Here is a 24,900-nt window from a genome sequence, read left to right as displayed (position 1 = left end):
TCTAGTCCACGTTTGTCCCTCGCATCTACTTTATGCTTATCCTCTTCTTCCCCTCATCTCCCAATTTCTGTAGAAAGCACGACAGTTGAAGAGCAAAGTGATCCTCATTGCTCCATATTGGCCTCGACAAGTCTGGTTCCCCTTCCTCTGGCCTCACCTGCTTGATCAACCGTGGATCCTCAATCCATCCCCAGCATTGATTTCTCATCTGCAGGGTCTGACTCACCCCAATCTAACAACCCTGAAACTGACAGCTTGGTATCTCCACTTCCAATAATTGTCAGGCAGGAAAACCTCTCGTCCTCTGTGGGCAATATTCTTATTGCATCTCATAAATTGTCCACCAGACTAATTTATCTTAATAATTGGAAAAGGTTCTCTCTCTATGGGCAGCGAATAAACAATTAGACCCCTTGTCAGCCCCAGTTTCAGTGGTTCTGGATTATTTATCACATCTTTTCCACTCTGGGGTGTCTGCCTCTACTGTTTGTGTGCATTTAGCTGCCATCTCAAGTTTCCACAGTGGTTTTCAGGATTCTTCACTTAAGTCACATAGACTGTAAAACTTTCTTGAAGTGGGTTATCCACCTAAAACCTCCCTTTAGAGAACCGGTACAACCTTGGGATTTGGCATTGGTTCTGCAAGCTCTAGCAGCTCCCCCTTTGAACCTGCGTCTTCATGTAATGTAAAATATCTCTCTTGGAAAACTTTGTTTCTGATTGCAATCACATTGGCCAGACACCTGTCAGAACTTTAAGCCTTATACATTAAACCTCCCTATCTTATCTTCCATAAGGATAGGGTATCACTGAGAACTAATTCTTCCTTTTTACCAAAAGTGGTGTCAGAGCGGTCTATCAACCAGTCTATTGATCTCCCAGTGTTCTTTCCTAACCATTCTAACAAGGGAGAATATTGCCTGCACTCCTTGGATGTTCATAGACAGTTATGTTTTTACCTGGACAGAACAAAAATCTACCCATAACTCAGACCAACTGTTTCTGGCCTTTTCTGGACCTAGACGAGGTCATCCTGTCTCAAAAGTTACATTGGCTTCATGGTTGAGAAATTGTATTACCTTTATCTACAACAAAAACAACGCCACTTTGCCTCACAGAGTGAAAGCACATTCTACAAGATATGTGGCAACTTCAGCAGCTTTCCATGCTAAGGTTTCCCTCAATGATATTTGTTCAGCTACGACATGGGCCAGACCTCATACCTTTATTCTTCATTACAAATTGGACTTGGCCTCCAGAGGTAGAGCTTCTTTTGGCTCCATCGTGCTCAGGAATGTCCTTCCATGAGGGCCACCCAGGGATACAGGTAGCTAGGGACTCTGTCCCATCAGTAAGGAATGAACAAAGATTAACAACATCAGATAAAGACGTTATGTCTTACCATAATGTTCCATCTGTGTTGTTGATCTTCGTTCATTCATTACACCCCACCCTCTGTCCCCCACCAGAGGTTCCTGGTTTTCTCTTATGTACTCCTTTATTGTAGGTCCGTTATGACCAGAGGTAGCCTCTACTTTTATCTATCAACTTGAAAACTCGATCTGAAGGAACAGGGGGCAGGGCATTCTGGGTAGGATCTTGGCTCGAGAGTTTTTGGCTGATGCGAGCTTGATATTTGGCCAGCTCGGTTCCGAGGACGGAACCGATAACCCATCAGTAATGAATGAACTGAGATCAACAACACAGATGGAACATTATGGTAAGACATAACTTCTTTTTTTTTCATGGGGATAGTACCTCTCTTGATGTATAAAGATATAGTGTACATTCTCTGAGATGTAAGGAGAGCATGTTGTTCTCTGTTTTGGTAAGAACTGCAGATTGGTGCCAAGGAACATTGCAAACTAACAAATTACTTTGGGACCTGGGATGACATCATGAATGTTTCTGTGCTTTGTTTGAAAATGCTTATAACACAAAAAAATGAACAAGCACAAGAATCTGTTTAGTTCCAACCTCACCAACACATGTGTTGAGGGAAAAAAAAAAACAGAGAAACTAGTGGTCGTAAAACTTCGTTGATGAGCTCACTCACAATAATTTCCCAAAAGTCATAAAACACAGTTAGTGTTCCAAAGCAACAAGCCTTTATTCATCACAGACAAGTGATCCTCAGTAACAAAAAAAAAAAAAAATCAGAAATCCTGATTCCAAAAATTACCGAAAACCAGTCTTTTACATTTTGACCTTTTTTCGGTCATTGATGTGGCCTGTCCTTCTCAAATAGATATATGTGTGTTTATTTTCTTTTCTTCTTTTTTTTGATGATACTAATCTCTGTTTAAGCCTTTAAGACTCCTTTAGCCTGCTGCAAGACCATTTGTTGATACCATTACTTTGCCACTTCAAAGCACCAGGAAAGACTAGTGTTAGATGTGTGGGCATTTTTTGTTTATACCAGACTTGCCTTTAATGGCTACATATTGGTTATTAGTTACCTATTGGTATCGTGTTTTTATACTTGGTGGCTTTGCAGTTGCCCACCCTTCCTGTAAATTTGATCTGGGACACTCCTCCCAGTCTAATGTCATTACCTCATTCTACCTATTCCAGGGAGAACATTTGAGAAGACCAACCTGGTTAGCTTCTGCTCCTCCTTTCCCCTTTTCACTTTACAAATAAAAATAAATACATTTTTCTAAGCTTGTTTCCTGCCTTTCCTATACGTCGTCTAGTCGAGGTACAGATTTGCTGTATCCAGGAATGTTTGTAAGCTTCTGAGCCCCCAAGCCTTTCTGTGTTGGAGAGAAGCCTTCTAGCTTAATTTTGTTTCTAAGAACTAGCCAGTTTTCTAGTTTAAGCACTCAAATCTGTTTCTTTGAGCTCAGCATTTGTTCAGATCTCATTGTTAGCACTAAATAAGCTACAAATTACTACAGCACTCAACTTTCCTCACTTGTCTAGAGGAAAACAGTTTTTAGTACTTAATAAATAAGCACCTATCCAGGCATGTCTAAGGGTCAGCCCCCGGTGTTTTCTCCTGTCTACCTGATGAGTCTGGGCATTTTGGGGCAATATAGCAATTGCCTCATGTACACAGACAACACCCCCCCCTACCACCCAACACTACAACCTGTGAGAGATGCACTTATATAGCCAAACTGGAAGCAAAGCTCTCTTCACCCAAGACTGGATTAGTCAGTCAAGAGGAGAAGATAAACACTTGCACCATACCAAACTCATCACATAGTCCCTCAAAACCTACACCACCAAAACACACACATAGAAACACAAAACACACACCTACATTCGTGGAGGCTCTCAAAAAAAATCTACCCAAGCAACAGGGACCTCCAAAGCAGAAACGCAAGCAACCTCCATCCCCCAACACAACCCAAATGACACATAGCCCACAAATTCAGTGTGCCACTCAACCACAGCCCATAAGGCATAACAACGTACCCAACACTCTAGTCATAGGTGACTCTATAGTCAGGCACACTGATATTCCACTCACCAGGCAAAACAAGGAGAAAGTTACTGTCATCTGCCTGTCAGGTGCCAGGATCCGCCACATAAAGCATGCACTCAGGTCACTCCACAGTAAGTACAAATATGACTCCGTCTTTGTTGGTTGAATGACCTGAGACGTACCTCCCTGGACTACATGAAAAGAGACATGGATGAGCTGTCTGATCTTGTAGCCCAGTTGCAGGTATGACCCTAGCCCTGAGTAGCATCCTGCCATCATCCAGAATGATACCACAGTACAAGGAGAAAATGATTGACTTCAACAATTGGCTAAGCTTCTGGTGTCATTCTAAGGAGACCCAGCATCTGTCTGCCTGGGATGACATAATCGGCAAATCACGATGCTTTGCCAGAGATGGCCTGCACCAGTCGCCCTTGGGATTCTGGATACTGGCTAAGGCTTTTGCCAACCATGCAGTGCCTTTTTTAGGCAAGATTCAAATGACAAAGTCACCACCGTAACAAGTACAAGCAAGCAAAATCTGAGGGTAATGCTAGAAGTCTAAACCTCAAAATGCACTCACTCGAGGCACTCCTTAAAGTGGAGAACATCGACATCTATGCAGTGACAGAGACCTGGTTCAAGGCTCCAGAGAGCACCACTGCGTTACCAGGCTATAATGCATACCACACCTTTCAGCCACTTAACCTGGACCAAAGCACTAAAGGCAGAGGAGTGTCCATATTCATTAAGGATATCCACACCTCCAGGCTAGTTGCTCAGCATAATGCATCCGAGATTAGACAAGTGCAACTAACTCTGGGCAAAACCGCAGTTCAAATTGTAGCTTGCTACAGATCTGCCACCATGTCCCAGGATTCACACTCCTCATTTCGTGATGCACTGGAAAATATTAGGGTACAACCTAACGCCCTAATAATGTGCGATTTCAACTACCCCACCATTAACTGGGAAAACTACTTGTGTACCAACTCTTGCGCTCAACGTTTTCTCGAATTCATAACTTATCCACACCCCCACCAGGGGCAGCAGTATCTTAGACCTGGTTATTACCAACATGGGCAACAGGTGTTCCACACCAGAGGTCAATTCCTCGTTGGTCAGATCTGACCACAAGCAAATCACCCTAGACATCTACATCCCACCCCCACCCCCCATTAGGGAAACCACCGTAAAACATTTCTCCAAAGCCAACTTCAAGCTTCTTAAGACAGAAGTGGCAAACTTCACGACACCCATGCTGACGGACAGTAGAGGTATGACTGCTGAATACTGTACAATTGCACTTTATAAGCACTTACACGAGTGCATGGATCGTGCAATCCCTAACAGAACCAAGATGCTATCCTCCAAAAAAGGAAGCCAATCTGGTGGACCCTGCCATAAACTCCTCAACAGAAGAAAGAAACTGTTGCAAAAAAGAGTAAAATCCCATGATTGGAGGAACTCCGTGGTCAGCCTCAGTAAGAAGCTGAGATCCCTCATAAAATCCTCCAAAGCTAGTTATGAAAACAAAATCGCCACTGATTCTAAAGACAACCACAAAGCTTTCTATAGCTATGTCAAGAATCTCAATGGCAACACTCAGATCTGCTTTGAGTTACAACACAATGGCACTAAATATACAGAACCAACTGATATTGCCAACATCCTGGCAGATAGGTTCAATGCTAACTTTACCCCTCTCTCATCCCCTAAAGGGCCCATCTCTATACCGGAAGAATGCAAAGTTCCTGTAATCACGGCTGCACAGGTAAAAAACACAGTCCCCAAAACCAAGAACACAGCATCCATGGGACCTGACAACATCCCAGGCTGCATTTTACATGAACTACAGAATGAACTGGCACCCCACCTAAGTACCATGTTCAATCATAGCCTCACCTCCGGTTTTGTGCTCACTGAATGGCACACAGCAACGGTTATCCCACTCCACAAAGGGGGAGCCACCATGAACCCCGGGAACTACCGCCCCATTAGCCTGACAAGCCTGGTCTGCAAGGCTATGGAATGTATCATCATGGAACTTATCAACAATGACATTGGTAATCTCCAAACTCTGGACACTACCCAGTTTGGGTTTGTAAAAGTCAGATCATGTCTCCTAAACCTGATAGACTTATTTGAAGCGGTCACCAAAGCCGTAGATGAGGGTAAGGTGGTTCACGCAGCCTATCTAGATCTCGCCAAGGCTTTCAACACCACCCACCACTCTGGAATTATAGATAAACTCACTAAACTAGGTATAAATCCCTATGTCACAAGATGGCTTGCCAACTGGCTCACTGACGGAACCCACACTGTGAAAGTAGCAGACTCTAAATCCAACTTCAGACCAGTGACAAGTGGAGTATCACAGGGTTCAGTCCTAGGTCTTCTCCTGTTTGGTATCTACTTCTCTAAAGTACAGGCTAACACAGAAGGTCTTTGGCTAACAAAGTTCGCAGATGACTGCAAACTAGGAGCCGTAATCAAAACTCCTAACGATGTGGACATCCTACAAAAGGGCCTCACTGAGACAGATGCCTGGTGTCAAAGCCATGGCCTCAAGCTCAATGCAAAAAGTGCATTGTCATCCCTTTTGTTAAAAACTCTGTACCCATGAACTACCACATAGGTGGTTGTCTACTTAACACTGAAAGTGTGATAAGAGACCTTAGGACACAGGTGGACAGTAGTCTCTCCTTTGATAATCACATCACCACAGTAGTCAGGAAATCCTTCTACGTGGCACACCTCATCACAAAAGGTTTCTCATCCAGGAAAAAAGAGGTAATTGTTCCCCTTTACTCATCACTCATTAGACCCATTATAGAGTACAAAGCCCCTTTTGGTATGTACTTCACAAGACATCAACAACCTCATAAAGAGGATTACCAGCCTCAAACAGATGCCGTACGCAGACCTTCTCAAAAACCTCCAGCTTTACTCTGTGTTGCATATCGCCTACTCAGAGGTGATCTCTGCCAAACATACAAAGCTTTGTCAAACCCAGAGCTGTTGGACATGCTCCACTTAAAGAAATCCCAATCCCTCTGAGCTACACGCTCTAGGGACCTAAACCTTGTCACCACAATAAACAGAACTTGCTGGAGGGATAGATTCCTGTCCCAGAGACTTCCCATACTCTGGAATAAACTACCTAGCTATATCAAACAAAGCTCCTCATTAGCACTCTTCAAGAAAGATCTTGATGATTGGATGGGAGATAGGAAATTCACCCCGGGGATCACTTCTGTGGCTCTGCTTGACAGGGGCACAGGAAAATAATTTTCTTGGGTGGCAAAAGCCAGGGTACCGTTTGGCTAGGCTTATATAGGACCTAGGCCCAATAGCCTAGTACCTACGTATGAACCTATGAACAGTGAAGGAATGCAGCTGTGCTGCATTGTGGATGTCCACGTGCTAGAACAAGTGTAGCCAGAACCCCGACATTCACCTTCAGCTTACCCCCACTCGTGCACTCTTCCTGTTGTTCAGACATTTGCTTTTATGGTTAATGCACTGGCACATCTTTAATACGTTTATCATAGGCTCATTATTGCAGTCATATGTTTGGTGAGTAAGCCGTAGGCAGTTGTGTGTTTCAGCCTGAATTCTGGTGAATGCTGACATTCCCTCCATGGCTGCACATTATTTACCATTTGCACCGCGGTAGCTGGTATGCTGTTCCTGGCTCTAAGGGATGAAAAGGACAGAGGAACCTGCACCAGGTTTACTATTTTCTTTTTTTTCATTTTCTTTTCTTTTTGTGCCATAGAACGATACAGTCACTTTCATAGTTTAGTACTAGGCTATCTGCCCTGGGGCATTTGTAAGCCTAGCCATAGTGATGTGGCTTTCGCCACCCCATGAAATAGTACAAAAATGTACAGAATAGATTTAGAATACTGTGCTTCTGTCTAGTAGTGACACAATGAAGGTCCTCTTATATAATAGAATTAGTTTACTGTGTCCCTGTCTAGTAGTGACACAGATGTGACCCCTGGGGTAAACTTACGATCTCCCATCCACTCATCAAGATTTCTCTTGAAGAGAGTCAGTGAGGGGCTCTGCCTGACATGAACTGGGATCTTGTTCCAAAGCATGGGAAGCCTCTGGGTTATGAATCTATCCCTCCAGCATGTCCTATTCATACTTGTGCCGAGGTTCAAGTCTTTAGCTCTCGTGGTCCTGATGGATTTTGATTTTTTGAGGTGGAGCATGTCCATCAGTTCCTGATTGGACATGGCCTTGTACGTCAGGCAGAGATCACCTGTGAGCAGGCGGTATGCTACTGTATAGAGTTGGAGTTTCTTTAGTCTGGTAGAATGAGACACATGTTGGAGACCCTTGATCCTCTTGGTGAGGTACTTTTGTGGTCTCTCCAGCTGTTGCAAATGCCGGGTGAGGTACATACCAAATGGGGCATTGTACTCAACCATGGGTCTGATGAGGGAGGAGTATAGGGGTACAATGACATCCTTGGATCTGGATGTGAATCCCTTCATGATAAGGTGTACAAGGTAGAATGTTTTTCTAACCACTTTGGCAACGTGGGTGTCAAATGAGAGGTCACTGTCGACTTGGGTCCCTAGGTCTCTGATTACTTTTTCCGTACTCAGTGGGTTGCTGTCTATGTGATAATTTGTGGGTACTTTGTTTTTCCCAAAGGGGATGACTATACATTTTTTGGCATTTAGTTTAAGGCCATGATTCCGGCACCAGTTGTCCGTTTCTGTGAGGCCTTTTTGTAGGATGTATGTGTCCGCTGGTGTATCGACTATGGCGCCTAGTTTGCAGTCATCTGCGAGCTTTGTCAGCCACAACCCTCCCATGTTTGCTTTAACATCTGAGAAATAAATGCCGAACAATAGGGGTCCCAGGACAGATCCCTGTGGGACAACACTTGTGACTGGCTTTGAGTCTGACATTGCTCCAGCGATTTTAACTTTATGGGTTCTGTCCTTTAGCCAGTTTGCAACCCATCTAGTGACATAAGGGTTTGCGTTTAAGCTGTTGAGCTTATCTATGATGCCTGAGTGGGGTATTGTGTCGAAGGCCTTAGCCAGGTCCAGGTAGGCTGTATGGACTGCTTTCCCCTCATCAATGGCTCTAGTGACTGTTTCGAAAAAGTCAACCAGGTTCAAAAGGCAGGATCTGCCCTTTACAAAGCCGAACTGGGTGGGGTCAAGTGTCTGTAGGTCCCCTATGTCTCTGTTTATGAGTTCCATAATGATTCTTTCCATAGCTTTGCAGACCAGGCTGGTTAAGCTTATGGGGCGGTAGTTCCCAGGGTCTGTAGAGGTACCCCCTTTGTGGAGTGGGACCACTGTTGCTGTACGCCAGTGTTCAGGTACATATCCTGTAGTAAGGCTAAGGTTAAATAGCATTTTATGTGCGGGTTTAGCTCCTCTTGGAGTTCACGTAGCACGCAACCCGGGATACCGCCAGGTCCCATTGATGCTGTGTTTTTAGCTTTGTTGAGGGCGGTTCTCACTTGGACATCTGAAATGACAGGAAGATTACATTCAGCTGGGATAAGTATTTCTTCTTTTGGGGGTGAGGGAGGGGAGAAATTTGCACTGAACCTGTCAGCCAAAATGTTGGCAATATCTGTGGGTTCAGTGTATTTTTGTTGTTGTGAACTAACTCTGAGCATATCTGAGGGTTTCCTTCCAGGTTTCTAACATAGCTGAAGAAAGCTTTGTGGTTATCTTTAGTGTCCTTAGCGATTTTTCTCTCAAAGTTGGCCTTGGATGTTTTTATGAGAGAACGTAGTTTTCTGCTAATGTTGATCAGAGATGTCTTCCCTTTATGGGATTTTGCTCTGTCGTGCAGTAGCTTCCTTCTTTTGTTATACAATTTGTTAATGGCTGAGGTCCACCAGACAGGACGCTTGCCTTTGGTGGAGAGGGACTTGGATTTATTTGGGATTGCATGATCCATGCATTCTTGGAGATGTCCATAGAAAGCATTTGTGAAGGATTCGCATTGTGGGATGTGGTATCCACTGGCCCAGTGGGCTTAAAGGATACCATCTCAGTCTTAAGAAGAGTGAAGTCTGCTTTTGAGAAGTTTTTCACTGTGGTCTTTTGTGCTGGGGGTGGAGGTGGGATATGTTTATCCAGGGTGATTAGTTTGTGGTCAGATCTCACTAGTGAGGGGTATACCTCCGGTGTGGAGCATTTTGTCCCCATGTTTGTGATGATCAGGTCTAGTATATTATCTCCCCTAGTGGGAGAGGTGACTAGTTGTTCCAGTGCATTTGAATTTATGAATTCCAGGAACCTTTGGGCTAGGGTGTTAGGGCTAGAATAATGTACCCATCTATGTTTGGGTAGTTGAAGTCTCCCAGTATGATGGTATTTTGTGATACATTCATATCCTCCAATGTCTTCAGGAAGGCTGAGTGGGGTTCCTGAGATTGGGAGGGTGGTCTGTAACATGCTACCAGTTGTATAGCAGTTTTGCCTATGGTTAGTTGCACCTGTATGGTCTCTGATGCTTCATGTGTTGCTACTAGCCTGGAGGTGTGGGTGTCCTTGATGAATATGGACACTCCCCCTCCCTTTGTGGTTCGTCCCGGGTTTTGGGGCCGAAAAGCATGATACGAGGTATAACCTGGTAGCGCTGGGGTGCTCTCAGGAGCCTTGAACCAGGTTTCAGGTACTGCACAGACGTCGATGTTCTCCATACTGAGGAGTGCATGGAGTGCCTGCATCTTGAGATTTAGACTTCTGGCGTTGAGCAGCATTACCCTTAATTCTTTCCATTTTTGTTTTCTAAGGAGGTGGGTTTGTCTTTTGAGCCTTGCCTAAAAAAGGCACTATGGGGGTGGCAAGAGCCTTAGCCAATATCCGGAAGCCCAGTGGTGACAGGTGCAAGCCGTCCCTTGCGAAGCAGCGTGGCTTGTCCAACATGTCATCCCAGGCAGACAGACATTGGATACCCTTAGAATGACACCAGTACTTGAGCCAATTATTAAAGCTGATCATCTTGTCTTTGTATTGTGGCATCATTCTTGGTGAGGGCAAGATGCTGCTCAGGGTCAGGGTCATACCAGCCTGGGCTACATAGTCAGAGAGCTCCTCTATGTCTCTTTTCATGTAGTCCAGGGAGGTACGTCTCAGGTCATTCATGCCAGCATGGACAATGACGGAGTCATATTTGTACTTGCTTTGGAGTGACCTGAGTGCGTGTGTTATGTGGCGGATCCAAGCTCCCGATAGGCAGCTCACATTCACCCTCTCCTTGTTCAGCCTGGTAAGCGGGACATCAGTGTGTCTGACTATAGAGTCACCTATTACTAGTGTGTCAGGCATGGTGTTTGGCCTTAAGGGCTGTGATTGATTGACACACTGATTTATTGAAGTATGTGTTGCATGTGTTTTGTTTTGAGGTGGTGGATTTTTGGATGTCTGCTTTGGGAGCCTCTGTTGTTTTGGTAAGTTTTTTATTAGAGCCTCTGAGTATGTCTTTGTGTTTTTATGTGTTTGGTTTGCAGTTGTGGTAGGTCTATGTGGGACTGGGTTTGTTGTGTGTGTGGTTACCATCTCCTCCTGTCTGGTCATGCCAGCCCCGAGTTGAGAGAGTTCAGCCTCCAGTTTGGCTATATAGTTGCATCTCTCACATGTATTTTTGTTTGTTGGGAGGAGGAGAGGGTTGTCTGTGTACATGAGACAATTGTAGCATTGTCTCAAGATACCCAGATTAACCAGCTGAACTGGAGAGGACGCCAGTAATCTACCACTCGACATGCTAGAACAGTATAAGGGATTGCTGTGCCTTTAAGGGAAGTGGATATTCACAGGGGTGGTAGGTGGATGTAGTGCTTACTTAGTACGAGAGTGCTTACTTTGTAGAGAAGTTTTGAGAACAAGTGCTAGGCTTATAATATAACGAGTAGTCTGATTATACTAAGAGTAGAGCTTCCTTAAGGGAAAATTTGAAGAGCATACTTGGCGGAGCCAGAAGAAGTTTAACCGGCTATGCGCACAACCGCGCAAAACCGTGCAAACACGGATTTTAAACAGGGGACTTCAAAAGAGCTAGAAATGGTCCAAAACAACCAATTACTACAGCTCTTGTGCTGAGGTCACTTCCTACAGGGACAGGTAGGCTGCTCAAGGCTCCCCACTCCCACTGGTGAGCAAAGAAACTTCCTTCTATCCAAGTAAGGTAATGGACAACACAGGAACTACACCACAGCCCAGAATACAGCAATGTCTGTAAACTGGTCTAAACTAGTCGAGGAGAGGCGGGAAAACAAGGATTATTTTTTTTTTGTTTTGTTTTTAGATAGAAACACACAGAAAATGCAGAAACAGTGATAAATCAGTTACACAGGCTAGCACACTTTAGTGGGCAGCCTCAACAGTTAAATTAAACAAAAAACAAACAAACTTTCGATCAAATTCGACTAAAAAGTAACTTTAAGTGCATATTTTAAAATAATGCAGCACACAGCTAAAAAAACAGTTTAAGCTTATTTAGGGTAAGCTACAGAAGCTATTCCAAGTAAAAAAACAGCAAAAATACTTAAATCCAGAAAGTAGTCGCTTTTCTGAGTTCTCTGTAGCTAGGTCCACTCTGCAGGACCACGAGGAGATTGTCTGAGTAGTATAGCCAGAAAAAAACGCCCAGAGGTGGATTTTAAACAGGGAACTTCAAAAGAGCTAGAAATGGTCCAAAACAACCAATTACTACAGCTCTTGTGCTGAGGTCACTTCCTACAGGGACAGGTAGGCTGCTCAAGGCTCCCCACTCCCACTGGTGAGCAGAGAAACTTCCTTCTATCCAAGTAAGGTAATGGACAACACAGGAACTACACCACAGCCCAGAATACAGCAATGCCTGTAAACTGGTCTAAACTAGTCGAGGAGAGGTGGGAAAACAAGGATTATTTTTTTGTTTTTTTGATAGAAACACACAGAAAATGCAGAAACAGTGATAAATCAGTTACACAGGCTAGCTCACTTTAGTGGGCAGCCTCAACAGTTAAATTAAACAAACAAACTTTCGATGAAATTCGACTAAAAGTAACTTTAAGTGCAGATTTTAAAATAATGCAGCAAACAGCTAAAAAAAACAGTTTAAGCTTGTTTAGGGTAAGCTAGAGAAGCTATTCCAAGTAAAAAAACAGCAAAAATACTTAAATCCAGAAAGTAGTCGCTTTTCTGAGTTCTCTGTAGCTAGGACCACTCTGCAGGACCACGAGGAGCTTGTCTGAGTAGTATACTTTGTATCATGCAATTTTGTTGGTTGATTCCAGGCCTAGAGCTGTTTTGGAAAAGGTAGTACTGCTTTGCCTTATTGTTTTAGATTATTAATTTTTTCATTGGATTTTTTGGTTCTTTTTTGAGGGTGATATGAATTCCCTAGAAATTGTCAGCACCAAGCATTCCTCCAAAAGATGGATTCCTCCTAAAGACCACCATCATCTCAGGTGTTTATTTTGTGAGGTAGATTTTAACAATATGCTATGAGTGAACATTGTAAATCACATAACGCATTACTTAGGAGATCTAGAAATCCTAAAACATTTTTAGATTTTATATGTCTGGTTTCTTTATCAGAGATGACTTCACTTAGGAGTGAGCAAATGTTGGGGCTGTCATCTGGAGTTCATTCTCTTAAAAAATAAGTAAATTAATAATACCTTAAGAAAACAGAAAAACACAGAAAAAGATGTGTTGCAGCAGAAGCAGTCTGTTTGTGTTAGATCTTGGTGACCCTGCCACTCCTGCCAAGGCCTGCAGGCTTCGGGACCATTGAGGCCTAGTTTCATCAGTCCTGGCACACGACTTTAGCTTAACTCTTGCTGCATGCATGGCAAACCCTTTGGAAGTGGACAATAGGCCAGCTACTTTGGGCTTCATTCAGGCCTGTGATAATTTAGCAGTGTGCAGCTGAACACTGGTTCCCTGAGTACCCTCAGTAGGTATACTTAGACTCTGTTCTATTCCTCCTGATCCTCTGCACCAAGAGCAGTTTGGCTGATTTTCCAACTGGACCCTGTTGTGCATGCTTGATTTTGTCCCCTCTGATTACAGTTGTAGCCTTGATTGCAGGGACATGTCATTCAGCCCCCTTTCCCTGCACTACTGGCAGGCATTAGGAAAACTCTGCATGGGTATTTTTGTTTGTCTTTGACTTCAAATCATTTGCAGAAGCGTGTCTTATAGCTGTGTAGAGAGCCTCCCCATTCCCGGTAAGGAACCTTTTGGTCTTTCCTCTCACTCACAAAAAGGAAGAGGGATCTCACACAGCTGTCTGGGAGAGGATAGCCTGCGTTATTTGGAACAAGTCATTTCCTTATCATGGATGATACTGTTAATGAATCCATCTTCTTTGGGATTCTGTCCAAAAGATGATTATACAGTGAACATTTGAACTTAGTAGGGGAGTATTTTTGATGGTGAGAAGAGGGAAATGACTGCACAAACGAATGCACTTTGAGCTTTCGAGGTGTGAGGATCCATAGACCTTGGGTACTCCCCGTAGTTATCCAGGCAGGTGAAGATACTTTCAGGGTTGCTACGTTTGAGTTGGTCTCCTTAGTTCCCTCAACAAAAAGCTGCCTAGATTTTGTAGGGTCCAGGACTGACCTAAGTACCTGTATGAGCACTCAGTTGCAGACCAAGTAGAGGTATCCTTAGGTACAGCGAAATGGTTTAAACTGGCTCCCACTTTGACCGTCCTTCAGAACAACAGAGAAGTGTTTGGCAAGAAGGATTGTATCTCTGCTGCTCTTGCTGTCAGGTCACAAATTGCTAGATTGTATCCTGGTATTAGGATGACATCCTGAAGGAAATTGAGGATACAATTATGAGATACAGGATGAGGCATTGAGGGGTAGAATCAGTAAGTTTAATTATCAGACTGAAAGTGGGCATGCGCCACAGGAAATAAGGGTATGATCGGTTGGACACTTATGCAGGGCTAGACCCACTGGGCTTAGTTCTTAGAAGGCACATTTGGTTAAGGATTTAGTGCCTGCCTCAAAATGTAAAGCAGCAGTTTTTAAATGTCCTTCTAGACAAGGACCTCATTTTGCTCTCTGTCTACATTTTTGAGAAATTAAAGGAGGAGAAGACCCTCCAACTAATCCATCAGCTGTTGTGCCCTTCATTCCCAAAACATCAGGAATGATCTGACCAGCAGTTGCCATTCTGTAGAAGATAAGGTAAAGTGTGAAGTGCTTTTAAAGAAAAGGGAAAAAAAATGTGTTTCAGAGGAAATGTTACTAGAATGGAAGAAAAGGATATGGTGGCCACTGGGGATGCATACAGGGAGGAAAAACCGCCCTGAGCACTTTAGTTGATTTTTATGTTCCCGTCTATCCCCCCCCCCCCCCCCCCCCACACACACACCTCCTGCAAGAGAGAATTTCCTATTTGTCGATAAAAAGAAAAAGATCCTCATGGCCTCAGAACAGTAGGTGTGATATATTGTCGGCTTGTAAAATGAGAACACAAAACAATATCAAGTGCGTACCCCACTCCCCAGTGTCCCTTCATTTTAAAGGACCAAGTAAACCAAACCCATTCATATCCAATTAATGCACTTCGGAGCCATAGATGATGTTACCCCTATACAGAATGTAGACAGGGATATGATATTCAAGAAGTGTCCTAGTTTCCTCAAAAGAAAAGTTTTGGAGACTGTCTTGGACCTTTAAGGTCTCTGAACAAATTTGTGGGACTAAAGTTCAAGATGCTGTTCTTGCAGCTTCTCTGGCTTCTTCCTGTTATGGAAGCTTTTCTACTTCTCCTGGACAGGAAGAACGCCTGCCTCAGAGTCGCTTTTCACAAGAAGCAGAGGTAGTTTTGCAGACTTTGGTATTGTAGAGAAACACTTTTACATTTGCCTTGCTGTTTGACGTTTTTGTTCTACCAAGAGTCTTAATTTTCTCCCTAGTTGAGACTTAGGAGATTCAAGTGTAGATGATTGACTGATGGAAGCTGCTTCTCAGGGAGAACTGCAAATGTCTGTCAGTATCACCACCCACTGCTAATGAATTCTGGTAATCTCCTGATGCCACAGAAGTCAAACATTTACCCATCCCACTCCAGAACATTTCTGCATGCAGTCTTGGGAATATTGAAGCAGTTACCACCGCAGTCTTATACATTGTGTGATGTTTGGCTCTAAATTCAATGTTCAGTATTAATAACCCAGTTCTTTATGTCCATTTCAAGCAGGTCCTTCCTAACAGCATGATTCAACTGGTGGCATTGGTGTACATGGCGTTGTCCGGACTATTGGTACACCTAGCAGATTCATCAGTGATATTGTTGCCTGTGGGGACTATGAGGGGCAGTGTAGGGCAGAGGATGATGCCTGGGATTCATCTTTTGTCAGGAAGTAACTTGTTATTAGTGGTGCCTCAGATTCCTGTTAACTCTGGTTTCTCCCTCACTACCTTATATGCCATCCAGGAATAAGGTATAGACCCCCCTCCCCATATCTAGGTTGAGGAGTGCACCTTGACCACTTTAAAGTCTGTGGAACCTGTTCAGGAGACGTGAAATGAAGGCTCATATACTAAAAACAGAGTACAGCCATTGTGTGAGCCCTTGGTGCCTTCAATCCAGCTGTTTGCCCAGGATTGCTCGAGTTAATGACAATCACCACAACATTCTCAAGACATCTACAGGGGAGCATCTCTTCATATCCTCTCTGCAGACTAATGATGAGCATCTCTGACCTGGCCATTAGCATGAACAAGCAAGCACCTTCTGTCCTAGATTACAACTCATGCAGAAATCTAACCACACAGCATGAAAAGAAGCTAGACAGAATATTATTAGTTGATCATGAGGAGGTAGGGAACCCTATGTTTGGACCATTTTTTCTTCTAGGTGCAATCATTAGTACTTTCTTTTATTTTGTTTTCAAGGAATTAGGCTGGATAAAAAACCTGCAATGTGCTCTCCAAACCCAAAAAAACTCAAACACTCTACCCAAAGCAGTGGAGGAGAATTCAGTTTCATTCTTATAGCCTGTTTCTGTCCAAGGCATATGTGGCACTCAGCTGAATCACATGGCTTGGGAGGACTCTCAAGTCCTGTTATCAGCAATGAATCAGTTGAATCTTCAAAGGTGGAGCCTTTATACCCCCAAACCACAAGTTTCTCAGGTTGAGAGTTTGGAAGGTTTTTAGCTGGTGCCACAGATGGGCTTAATATTTGCAAAGGTAGCTAATATCATACAGGAAGCTTGTAAAGCCAGGATAAGAAAGTAGTATCTGAGAAAGTGGAAAACGTGATATCACATGTCAAGAATTAGACCTCTGAACCCTCCTGTGTTTGTAAATGTGTTTTGTATCTCCAGTCTGTGACCAAGTTTTCAGCTAGGTAAGCAACAATCGGGTAGATCTTGGCTCGGCCAGCAACATAGTGATTCTGTTATACCTTGCAGAGCTTAAGTGCCTGAACTTTTATAGCAGTGTGCACCTACCCACCATTTGAGGCTGTTTGCTAATAGACCTTCCTATTTTAGCTAAGTGATATGGTTACACTGTTCCTTAGAAGCACTGTTCAACTTAGACGCCAGTGCATTCTTCCAGAATCATTTGTGTTGGCCATTTGATGGTAAGCCTTGAGCAAGTAAAGAAAGTAGAAAGCTCCAAGAGACCGCAATCTCTGATTTGGTATTTGTTTTCACCTTTTTTGCACATTCAGTCTCACTATCCCAAGATTGCTAGTTACAAGCCTCAGACAATCATATGGTTTTCATTTTTCTGATGGAAAGTAATTGCATGCATTTCCCTGCAAACATTAAGATGTCTCTGTAGATAGTACTGGCATGTAACTTCATCACTGGCGATCTTTGAGACTAATAAATGATTTGTTGCTTACAGTGGTATACATCAGCTTTTGAGTTATTTGTGAGCCGGACACTGACTGTGTAAATGACTAATGGTCATTGTATTTATTTTTTGTGGCAGATTGGGACATCTCCCAGCAGCAGTGTCACTACGTTGACTGCAGTGACAGCACTCAACAGCACTTCTGCTAGCGATCCTGGTGTGTCCAGGTGAGGTGTCCAGAGAGTTGTTTAAAACGCTGAAGTGTTGTACACTAGAAATAACTGAAAATGAAGTGGTGCTTGGTTTGTTATTGTGTTTTGTGAAAATAAGGTTAGAGCATTTTTATGCCTGTCAGCGGTAGATTGCTAAGGTTAGTCACTCACAATAGCATATTCATTGCAGGCAGTTTCTGAATTGTGCAGATATTTCTTAGAAGTGTATGCATTTTTGGTCAGCTATGTTCTAAATTTATCCTTGTGATTTAATTTTGGGCAAGTCTTGATTTGCAGTTTTTCATTTTTTGAAGACTCTCAGAACTACCGGTAACACTGAAAGATGTAAAAGACACTGTAGTACTTCAGATATCTATGTTTAGTACATTTCTGATTTAAAAGACACTGTAGTACTTCAGATGTCTGTGTTTAGTACATTTCTGATGTAAAAGACACTGTAGTACTTCAGATGTCTGTGTTTAGTACATTTCATGTAAAAGACACTGTAGTACTTCAGATGTCTGTGTTTAGTACATTTCTGATGTAAAAGACACTGTAGTACTTCAGATGTCTGTGTTTAGTACATTTCTGATGTAAAAGACACTGTAGTACTTCAGATGTCTGTGTTTAGTACATTTCTGATGTAAAAGACACTGTAGTACTTCAGATGTCTGTGTTTAGTACATTTCTGATGTAAAAGACACTGTAGTACTTCAGATGTCTGTGTTTAGTACATTTCTGATGTAAAAGACACTAGTACTTCATATGTCTGTGTTTAGTACATTTCTGATGTAAAAGACACTGTAGTACTTCAGATGTCTGTGTTTAGTACATTTCTGATGTAAAAGACACTGTAGTACTTCAGATGTCTGTGTTTAGTACATTTCTGATGCAAAAGACACTGTAGTACTTCAGATGTCTGTGTTTAGTACATTTCTGATGTAAAAGACACTGTAGTACTTCAGATGTCTGTGTTTGGTACATGTCTGATGTAAAAGACACTGTAGTACTTCAGATGTCTGTGTTTAGTACATGTCTGATGTAAAAGACACTGTAGTACTTCAGATGTCTGTGTTTAGTACATGTCTGATGTAAAAGACACTGTAGTACTTCAGATGTCTGTGTTTAGTACATTTCTGAACCGACGCCGGACCAAGACTTTGGAATTTGGGCCGACTGCGGGGCCGCCTGACGGCGGGATGGCTCAGGTGTGATGACTGCAGCAGGGGGTATACACTCGAACATCTACAATTATGGTAGGTACAAAACTGTACTTTTTGCTGCATTGAAAAAATATGGTCCCCCCCCCCCTTTTTTTTGTACATTTTGTGTGATTCAGATATTATTTCAAACATTTTCGTAACTGTTTTGGATATTTTTATCAATATGTCGCAGCTTTGGACATTTAGTTTAATAAGAAATTTGATGTTTTTCGTGTTTCACTGTTGCAGTCATCACACTTGGGTTATCTGCCTGCAGTTAGCCCTCAGTCGGCCCGAATACCAGAGTCTTAGCATTTCTGCGTCGGATGCTTCCTAGAATTTATAAACTCAAATGCTATGGAACAACTTGTTACCACTCCCACAAGAGGGGAAAACAATACTGGACCTGATCATCACCAACATGGGGACTCTATGCTCCAGACCAGAAGTGTATCCCTCACTGGTAAGATCAGACCATAAACTAATCTCACTGGCTATTCAGAAAACCAAAGTGAAAAACTTCTCTAAAGCAAATTTCACACTCCTCAAAACCGAGGTGGAATCCTTCAAAGCCCTGAGCCTGTGGAAAATACGGCCCAGACCGCAGAATCCTTTATAAACGCATTCTATGAACACCTTCAGGAATGCATGGATCATGCAATCCCAAATAAAACCAAGACCCAATCCTCCAAAAGCAGACGTCCTGTCTGGTGGACCCCAGCTATAAACAAACTATACAATAGAAGGAGGAAGCTACTACATGATAGAGCAAAATCCCAAAAAGGAAAGGCATCTCTGATCAGTATTAGCAAAAAACTACGGGCACTCATAAAATCGTCTAAGGCCAGCTTTGAGAGAAAAATTGCACAGGACACTAAGGATAATCACAAGGCTTTCTTTAGTTATGTTAGGAACCTGGGTGGGAATTCCCAGATATGCTCAGGATTAGTCCAAAATGACAAAAAAATACACCGAACCCACAGACATTGCCAACATCCTAGCTGACAGGTTCAGTGCAACCCCCCCCACCACCAAAAGGGCAAATATCTATCCCAGCAGAGTGCTGCCCCCCTGACATCTCACATGCTCAGGTAAGAGCCGCCCTCTCCAAAGCAAAAATCACAGCATCAGTGGGACCAGACGGTGTCCCGGGCTGCGTCCTACATGAACTCCAAGAAGAGCTAAACCCAAACGTAAAACTACTGTTCAATCTCAGCCTTACTACAGGATATGTACCCAAAGAGTGGCGTACAGCAACAGTGGTCCCTCTCCACAAAGGTGGTGCCTCAACGGATCCTGGAAACTATCGCCCGATAAGCCTGACTAGCTTGGTCTGCAAAGCTATGGAAAGAATCATCATGGATCTCATAAATAAAGATATTGGGGACCTACAGACACTGGATCCTACCCAGTTCGGCTTTGTTAAGGGCAGATCCTGCCTCTTAAACCTGGTCGATTTCTTTGAAACAGTCACCAAGGCCATTGACGAGGGGAAGGTGGTCCACACAGCCTACCTGGACCTCGCAAAAGCCTTCGATACAATACCCCACTCAGGCATTATAGATAAGCTCACCAGCTTAAATATAAACCCCTATGTCACTAGATGGGTTGCAAACTGGCTTAAGGACAGAACCCACATGGTTAGAATTGCTGGAGCCATGTCAGACTCCAAACCAGTTACAAATGGCGTCCCACAAGGCTCAGTCCTGGGACTTCTCTTGTTCGGTATATATTTCTCGGAGGTACAGGCCAACACGGAAGGACTGTGGCTGACCAAGTTCGCAGATGACTGCAAACTGGGTGCCATAATCGACTCTCCAGCCAACACAAGCTTCCTCCAAAAGGGCCTCATAGAAACAGACAACTGGTGCCAGAGCCATGGCCTCAAGCTAAACGCCAAAAAGTGTATAGTCATCCCCTTTGGCAAAAACAAAGTGCCCACAAATTACCAGATAGGTGGTAATCCATTAAGTACAGAAGAAGTAATTAGGGACCTGGGGACCCAAGTTGATAGCAGTCTCTCATTTGACAACCACGTGGCCAAAGTGGTTAGAAAAACATTTTATATAGCCCACCTAATCATGAAGGGATTCACATCTAGATCAGGGGAGGTCATCGTGCCTCTTTACTCATCCCTCATCAGGCCCATAATTGAGTCCAATGCCCATTTTGGGATGTACCTTACCAGACACCGGCAGCAACTAGAAAGATCCCAAAAGTACCTCACCAAGAGGATCAAAGGGCTCAAACAGATGCCATATGCTGCCCGGTTAAAGAAACTCCAGCTCTACTCAGTGGCATACCGCCTGCTGAGAGGTGATCTGTGCCTGACGTATAAAGCCATGTCCAACCCGGAATTAATGGACATGCTGCACCTCAGAAAATCCAAATCCCATCGAGTTACGCGCTCGAAAGACTTGAACCTCAGCACTGAAATAAATAGGACATGCTGGAGGGACAGATTCATAACCCAGAGGCTCCCTTCACTCTGGAATAAAATCCCAGTCCAGGTTAGGCAGAGTCTCTCATTGACTCTCTTCAAGAGGAATCTTGATGAGTGGATGGGAGATCGTAGGTTTACCCTGGGTATCACTTCTGTGTCACTGTTAGACAGAGGTACAGTATACTAACCTCGAAAAAGAGCATAGCAAAATAAATTTAAAATGGGTGGCGAAAGCCAAACACACTCTGTCTAGGCTTATAAATGCCCTAGGGCAGATAGCCTAGTATGAACCTATGAACCTATAAAAGACACTGTAGTACTTCAGATGTCTATGTTTAGTACATTTCTTAGTTTGAACCGTGTAGTATGACGTTAGTTCTTCGTAACACGTTTTGGTATGAACAATGTTTGTAAAGTCAAAATATCTGCATTTTTACATTATTTATTTTAAAATTGCAAATTAGTAACATTAGTTTGCCTTTAAAAGTGTGTATAGTTCAGTTTTTTTCACTCAACTAATGACATTTCTGGTGGCATGTTGGTTAAAACTGTGCATTCTTTATGTGTTAATTTTTAGTTAAGTGTAGAAAAACTATTAATGTTTTCATTCTTATTATCGATGCATTGCTTTATTTAAAACTTACAGCTGGTATTATCTGTGCATTGCTTTATTTAAAACTTACAGCTGGTATTATTATCTATGCTTTGCGTTATTTAAAACTTACAGCTGGTATTATTATCTATGCATTGCTTTATTTAAAACGTACAGCTGGTATTATCTATGCTTTGCTTTATTTAAAACTTACAGCTGGTATTATCTATGCATTGCTTTATTTAAAACTTACAGCTGGTATTATTATCTATGCATTGCTTTATTTAAAACTTACAGCTGGTATTATTATCTATGCATTGCTTTATTTAAAACGTACAGCTGGTATTATCTATGCTTTGCTTTATTTAAAACTTACAGCTGGTATTATCTATGCATTGCTTTATTTAAAACTTACAGCTGATATTATTATCTATGCATTGCTTTATTTAAAACTTACAGCTGGTATTATTGTCTATGCATTGCTTTATTTAAAACGTACAGCTGGTATTATCTATGCTTTGCTTTATTTAAAACTTACAGCTGGTATTATCTATGCATTGCTTTATTTAAAACTTACAGCTGGTATTATTATCTATGCATTGCTTTATTTAAAACGTACAGCTGGTATTATCTATGCAATGCTTTATTTAAAACTTACAGCTGGTATTATTATCTATGCTTTGCTTTATTTAAAACTGACAGCTGGTATTATTATCTATGCTTTGCTTTATTTAAAACTGACAGCTGGTATTATTATCTGTGCATTGCTTTATTTAAAACTTACAGCTGGTGGTATTATCTGTGCATTGCTTTATTTAAAACTGACAGCTGGTATTATTATCTATGCATTGCTTTATTTAAAACTGACAGCTGGTATTATTATCTACGCATTGCTTTATTTAAAACTGACAGCTGGTATTATTATCTATGCATTGCTTTATTTAAAACGTACAGCTGGTATTATCTATGCAATGCTTTATTTAAAACTTACAGCTGGTATTATTATCTATGCTTTGCTTTGTTTAAAACTGACAGCTGGTATTATTGTCTATGCTTTGCTTTATTTAAAACTGACAGCTGGTATTATTATCTGTGCATTGCTTTATTTAAAACGTACAGCTGGTATTATTATCTATGCTTTGCTTTATTTAAAACTTACAGCTGGTATTATTATCTATGCTTTGCTTTATTTAAAACTGACAGTTGGTATTATTATCTGTGCATTGCTTTATTTAAAACTGACAACTGGTATTACTATCTATGCTTTGCTTTATTTAAAACTTACAGCTGGTATTATTATCTGTGCATTGCTTTATTTAAAATGTACAGCTGGTATTATTATCTATGCATTGCTTTATTTAAAACTTACAGCTGGTATTATTATCTATGCATTGCTTTATTTAAAACTTACAGCTGGTATTATTATATGTGCATTGCTTTATTTAAAACTTACAGCTGGTATTGTTATCTATGCATTGCTTTATTTAAAACTTACAGCTGGTATTATTATCTGTACATTGCTTTATTTAAAATGTACAGCTGGTATTATCTATGCATTGCTTTATTTAAAACTTACAGCTGGTATTATTATCTATGCATTGCTTTATTTAAAACGTACAGCTGGTATTATCTATGCTTTGCTTTATTTAAAACTTACAGCTGGTATTATTATCTATGCATTGCTTTATTTAAAACTTACAGCTGGTATTATTATCTATGCATTGCTTTATTTAAAACATACAGCTGGTATTATCTATGCTTTGCTTTATTTAAAACTTACAGCTGGTATTATTATATGTGCATTGCTTTATTTAAAACTTACAGCTGGTATTATTGTCTATGCATTGCTTTATTTAAAACTTACAGCTGGTATTATTATCTGTGCTTTGCTTTATTTAAAACTTACAGCTGGTATTATTATCTGTGCATTGCTTTATTTAAAACTTACAGCTGGTATTATTATCTATGCATTGCTTTATTTAAAACTTACAACTGGTATTATCTATGCATTGCTTTATTTAAAACTTGCAGCTGGTATTATTATCTATGCTTTCCTTTATTTAAAACTTACAGCTGGTATTATCTATGCATTGCTTTATTTAAAACTGACAGCTGGTATTATTATCTATGCATTGCTTTATTTAAAACTTACAGCTGGTATTATTATCTGTGCTTTGCTTTATTTAAAACTTACAGCTGGTATTATTATCTGTGCATTGCTTTATTTAAAACTTACAGCTGGTATTATTATCTGTGCATTGCTTTATTTAAAACTTACAACTGGTATTATCTATGCATTGCTTTATTTAAAACTTGCAGCTGGTATTATTATCTATGCTTTCCTTTATTTAAAACTTACAGCTGGTATTATCTATGCATTGCTTTATTTAAAACTGACAGCTGGTATTATTATCTATGCATTGCTTTATTTAAAACTTACAGCTGGTATTATTATCTCTGCTTTGCTTTATTTAAAACTTGCAGCTGGTATTATTATCTATGCTTTGCTTTATTTAAAACTTACAGCTGGTATTATCTATGCATTGCTTTATTTAAAACTGACAGCTGGTATTATTATCTATGCATTGCTTTATTTAAAACTTACAGCTGGTATTATCTATGCATTGCTTCATTTAAAACTTACAGCTGGTATTATCTATGCATTGCTTTATTTAAAACTTACAGCTGGTATTGTTATCTATGCATTGCTTTATTTAAAACTTACAGCTGGTATTATTATCTATGCATTGCTTTATTTAAAACTTACAGCTGGTAGCTTAATAGTTAAGCAGCAGTCATAGGTGGGATTGTGAGTTGTGTAATATGCATTTAGACTACTGTAGTGAAACTGAAGTCGTCTAGCACAAGTGCAGGTGGACGAATATTGCATAACTAACATCCTAACGCTATTTATTTTGTTAACGTTTTATCTTTTTTTTTTGTATGTGCACATTTTGTGCATTTTGCAGATGTAAATATGTCTAGGAAATAGTTGGTTAAATCTTTTCAGTCTTTCGTTTTGTTGAGATAATGTACTTTTCATGTCGTAAATTCATTTAATACAACTGGCTTAAAAAGCTTTTTGTTCGGCCCCCACCATTGCATACATAAACCACTACCATACATTTTTATGTAAACGCCCCTGATATGCTGTTTGACGACATCACTTTCTGGCACGTTATGCAGTTCAGTCTTGTCCGCA

The 24,900-nt window shown here is 41.4% G+C and overlaps 1 protein-coding gene across 1 annotated transcript in view; it reads left to right on the top strand.

Moving 5' to 3' along the window:
• The window catches only part of EDC4 (enhancer of mRNA decapping 4), a 2,017,057-nt gene that overhangs the window by 1,231,743 nt on the left and 760,414 nt on the right, over window positions 1-24,900 (top strand). The window contains exon 16 of the mRNA XM_044082055.1: window positions 17,388-17,476. Coding sequence (XP_043937990.1) covers window positions 17,388-17,476 — 89 coding nt within the window. The remainder of the gene's footprint in view (window positions 1-17,387; window positions 17,477-24,900) is intronic.

Source organism: Protopterus annectens, chromosome 8.part1, assembly GCF_019279795.1.
Source record: "Protopterus annectens isolate FY-2018-M chromosome 8.part1, PAN1.0, whole genome shotgun sequence".
Taxonomy (NCBI): Eukaryota; Metazoa; Chordata; order Ceratodontiformes; family Protopteridae; genus Protopterus; species Protopterus annectens.
This window is presented reverse-complemented; position numbering and strand designations above follow the sequence as displayed.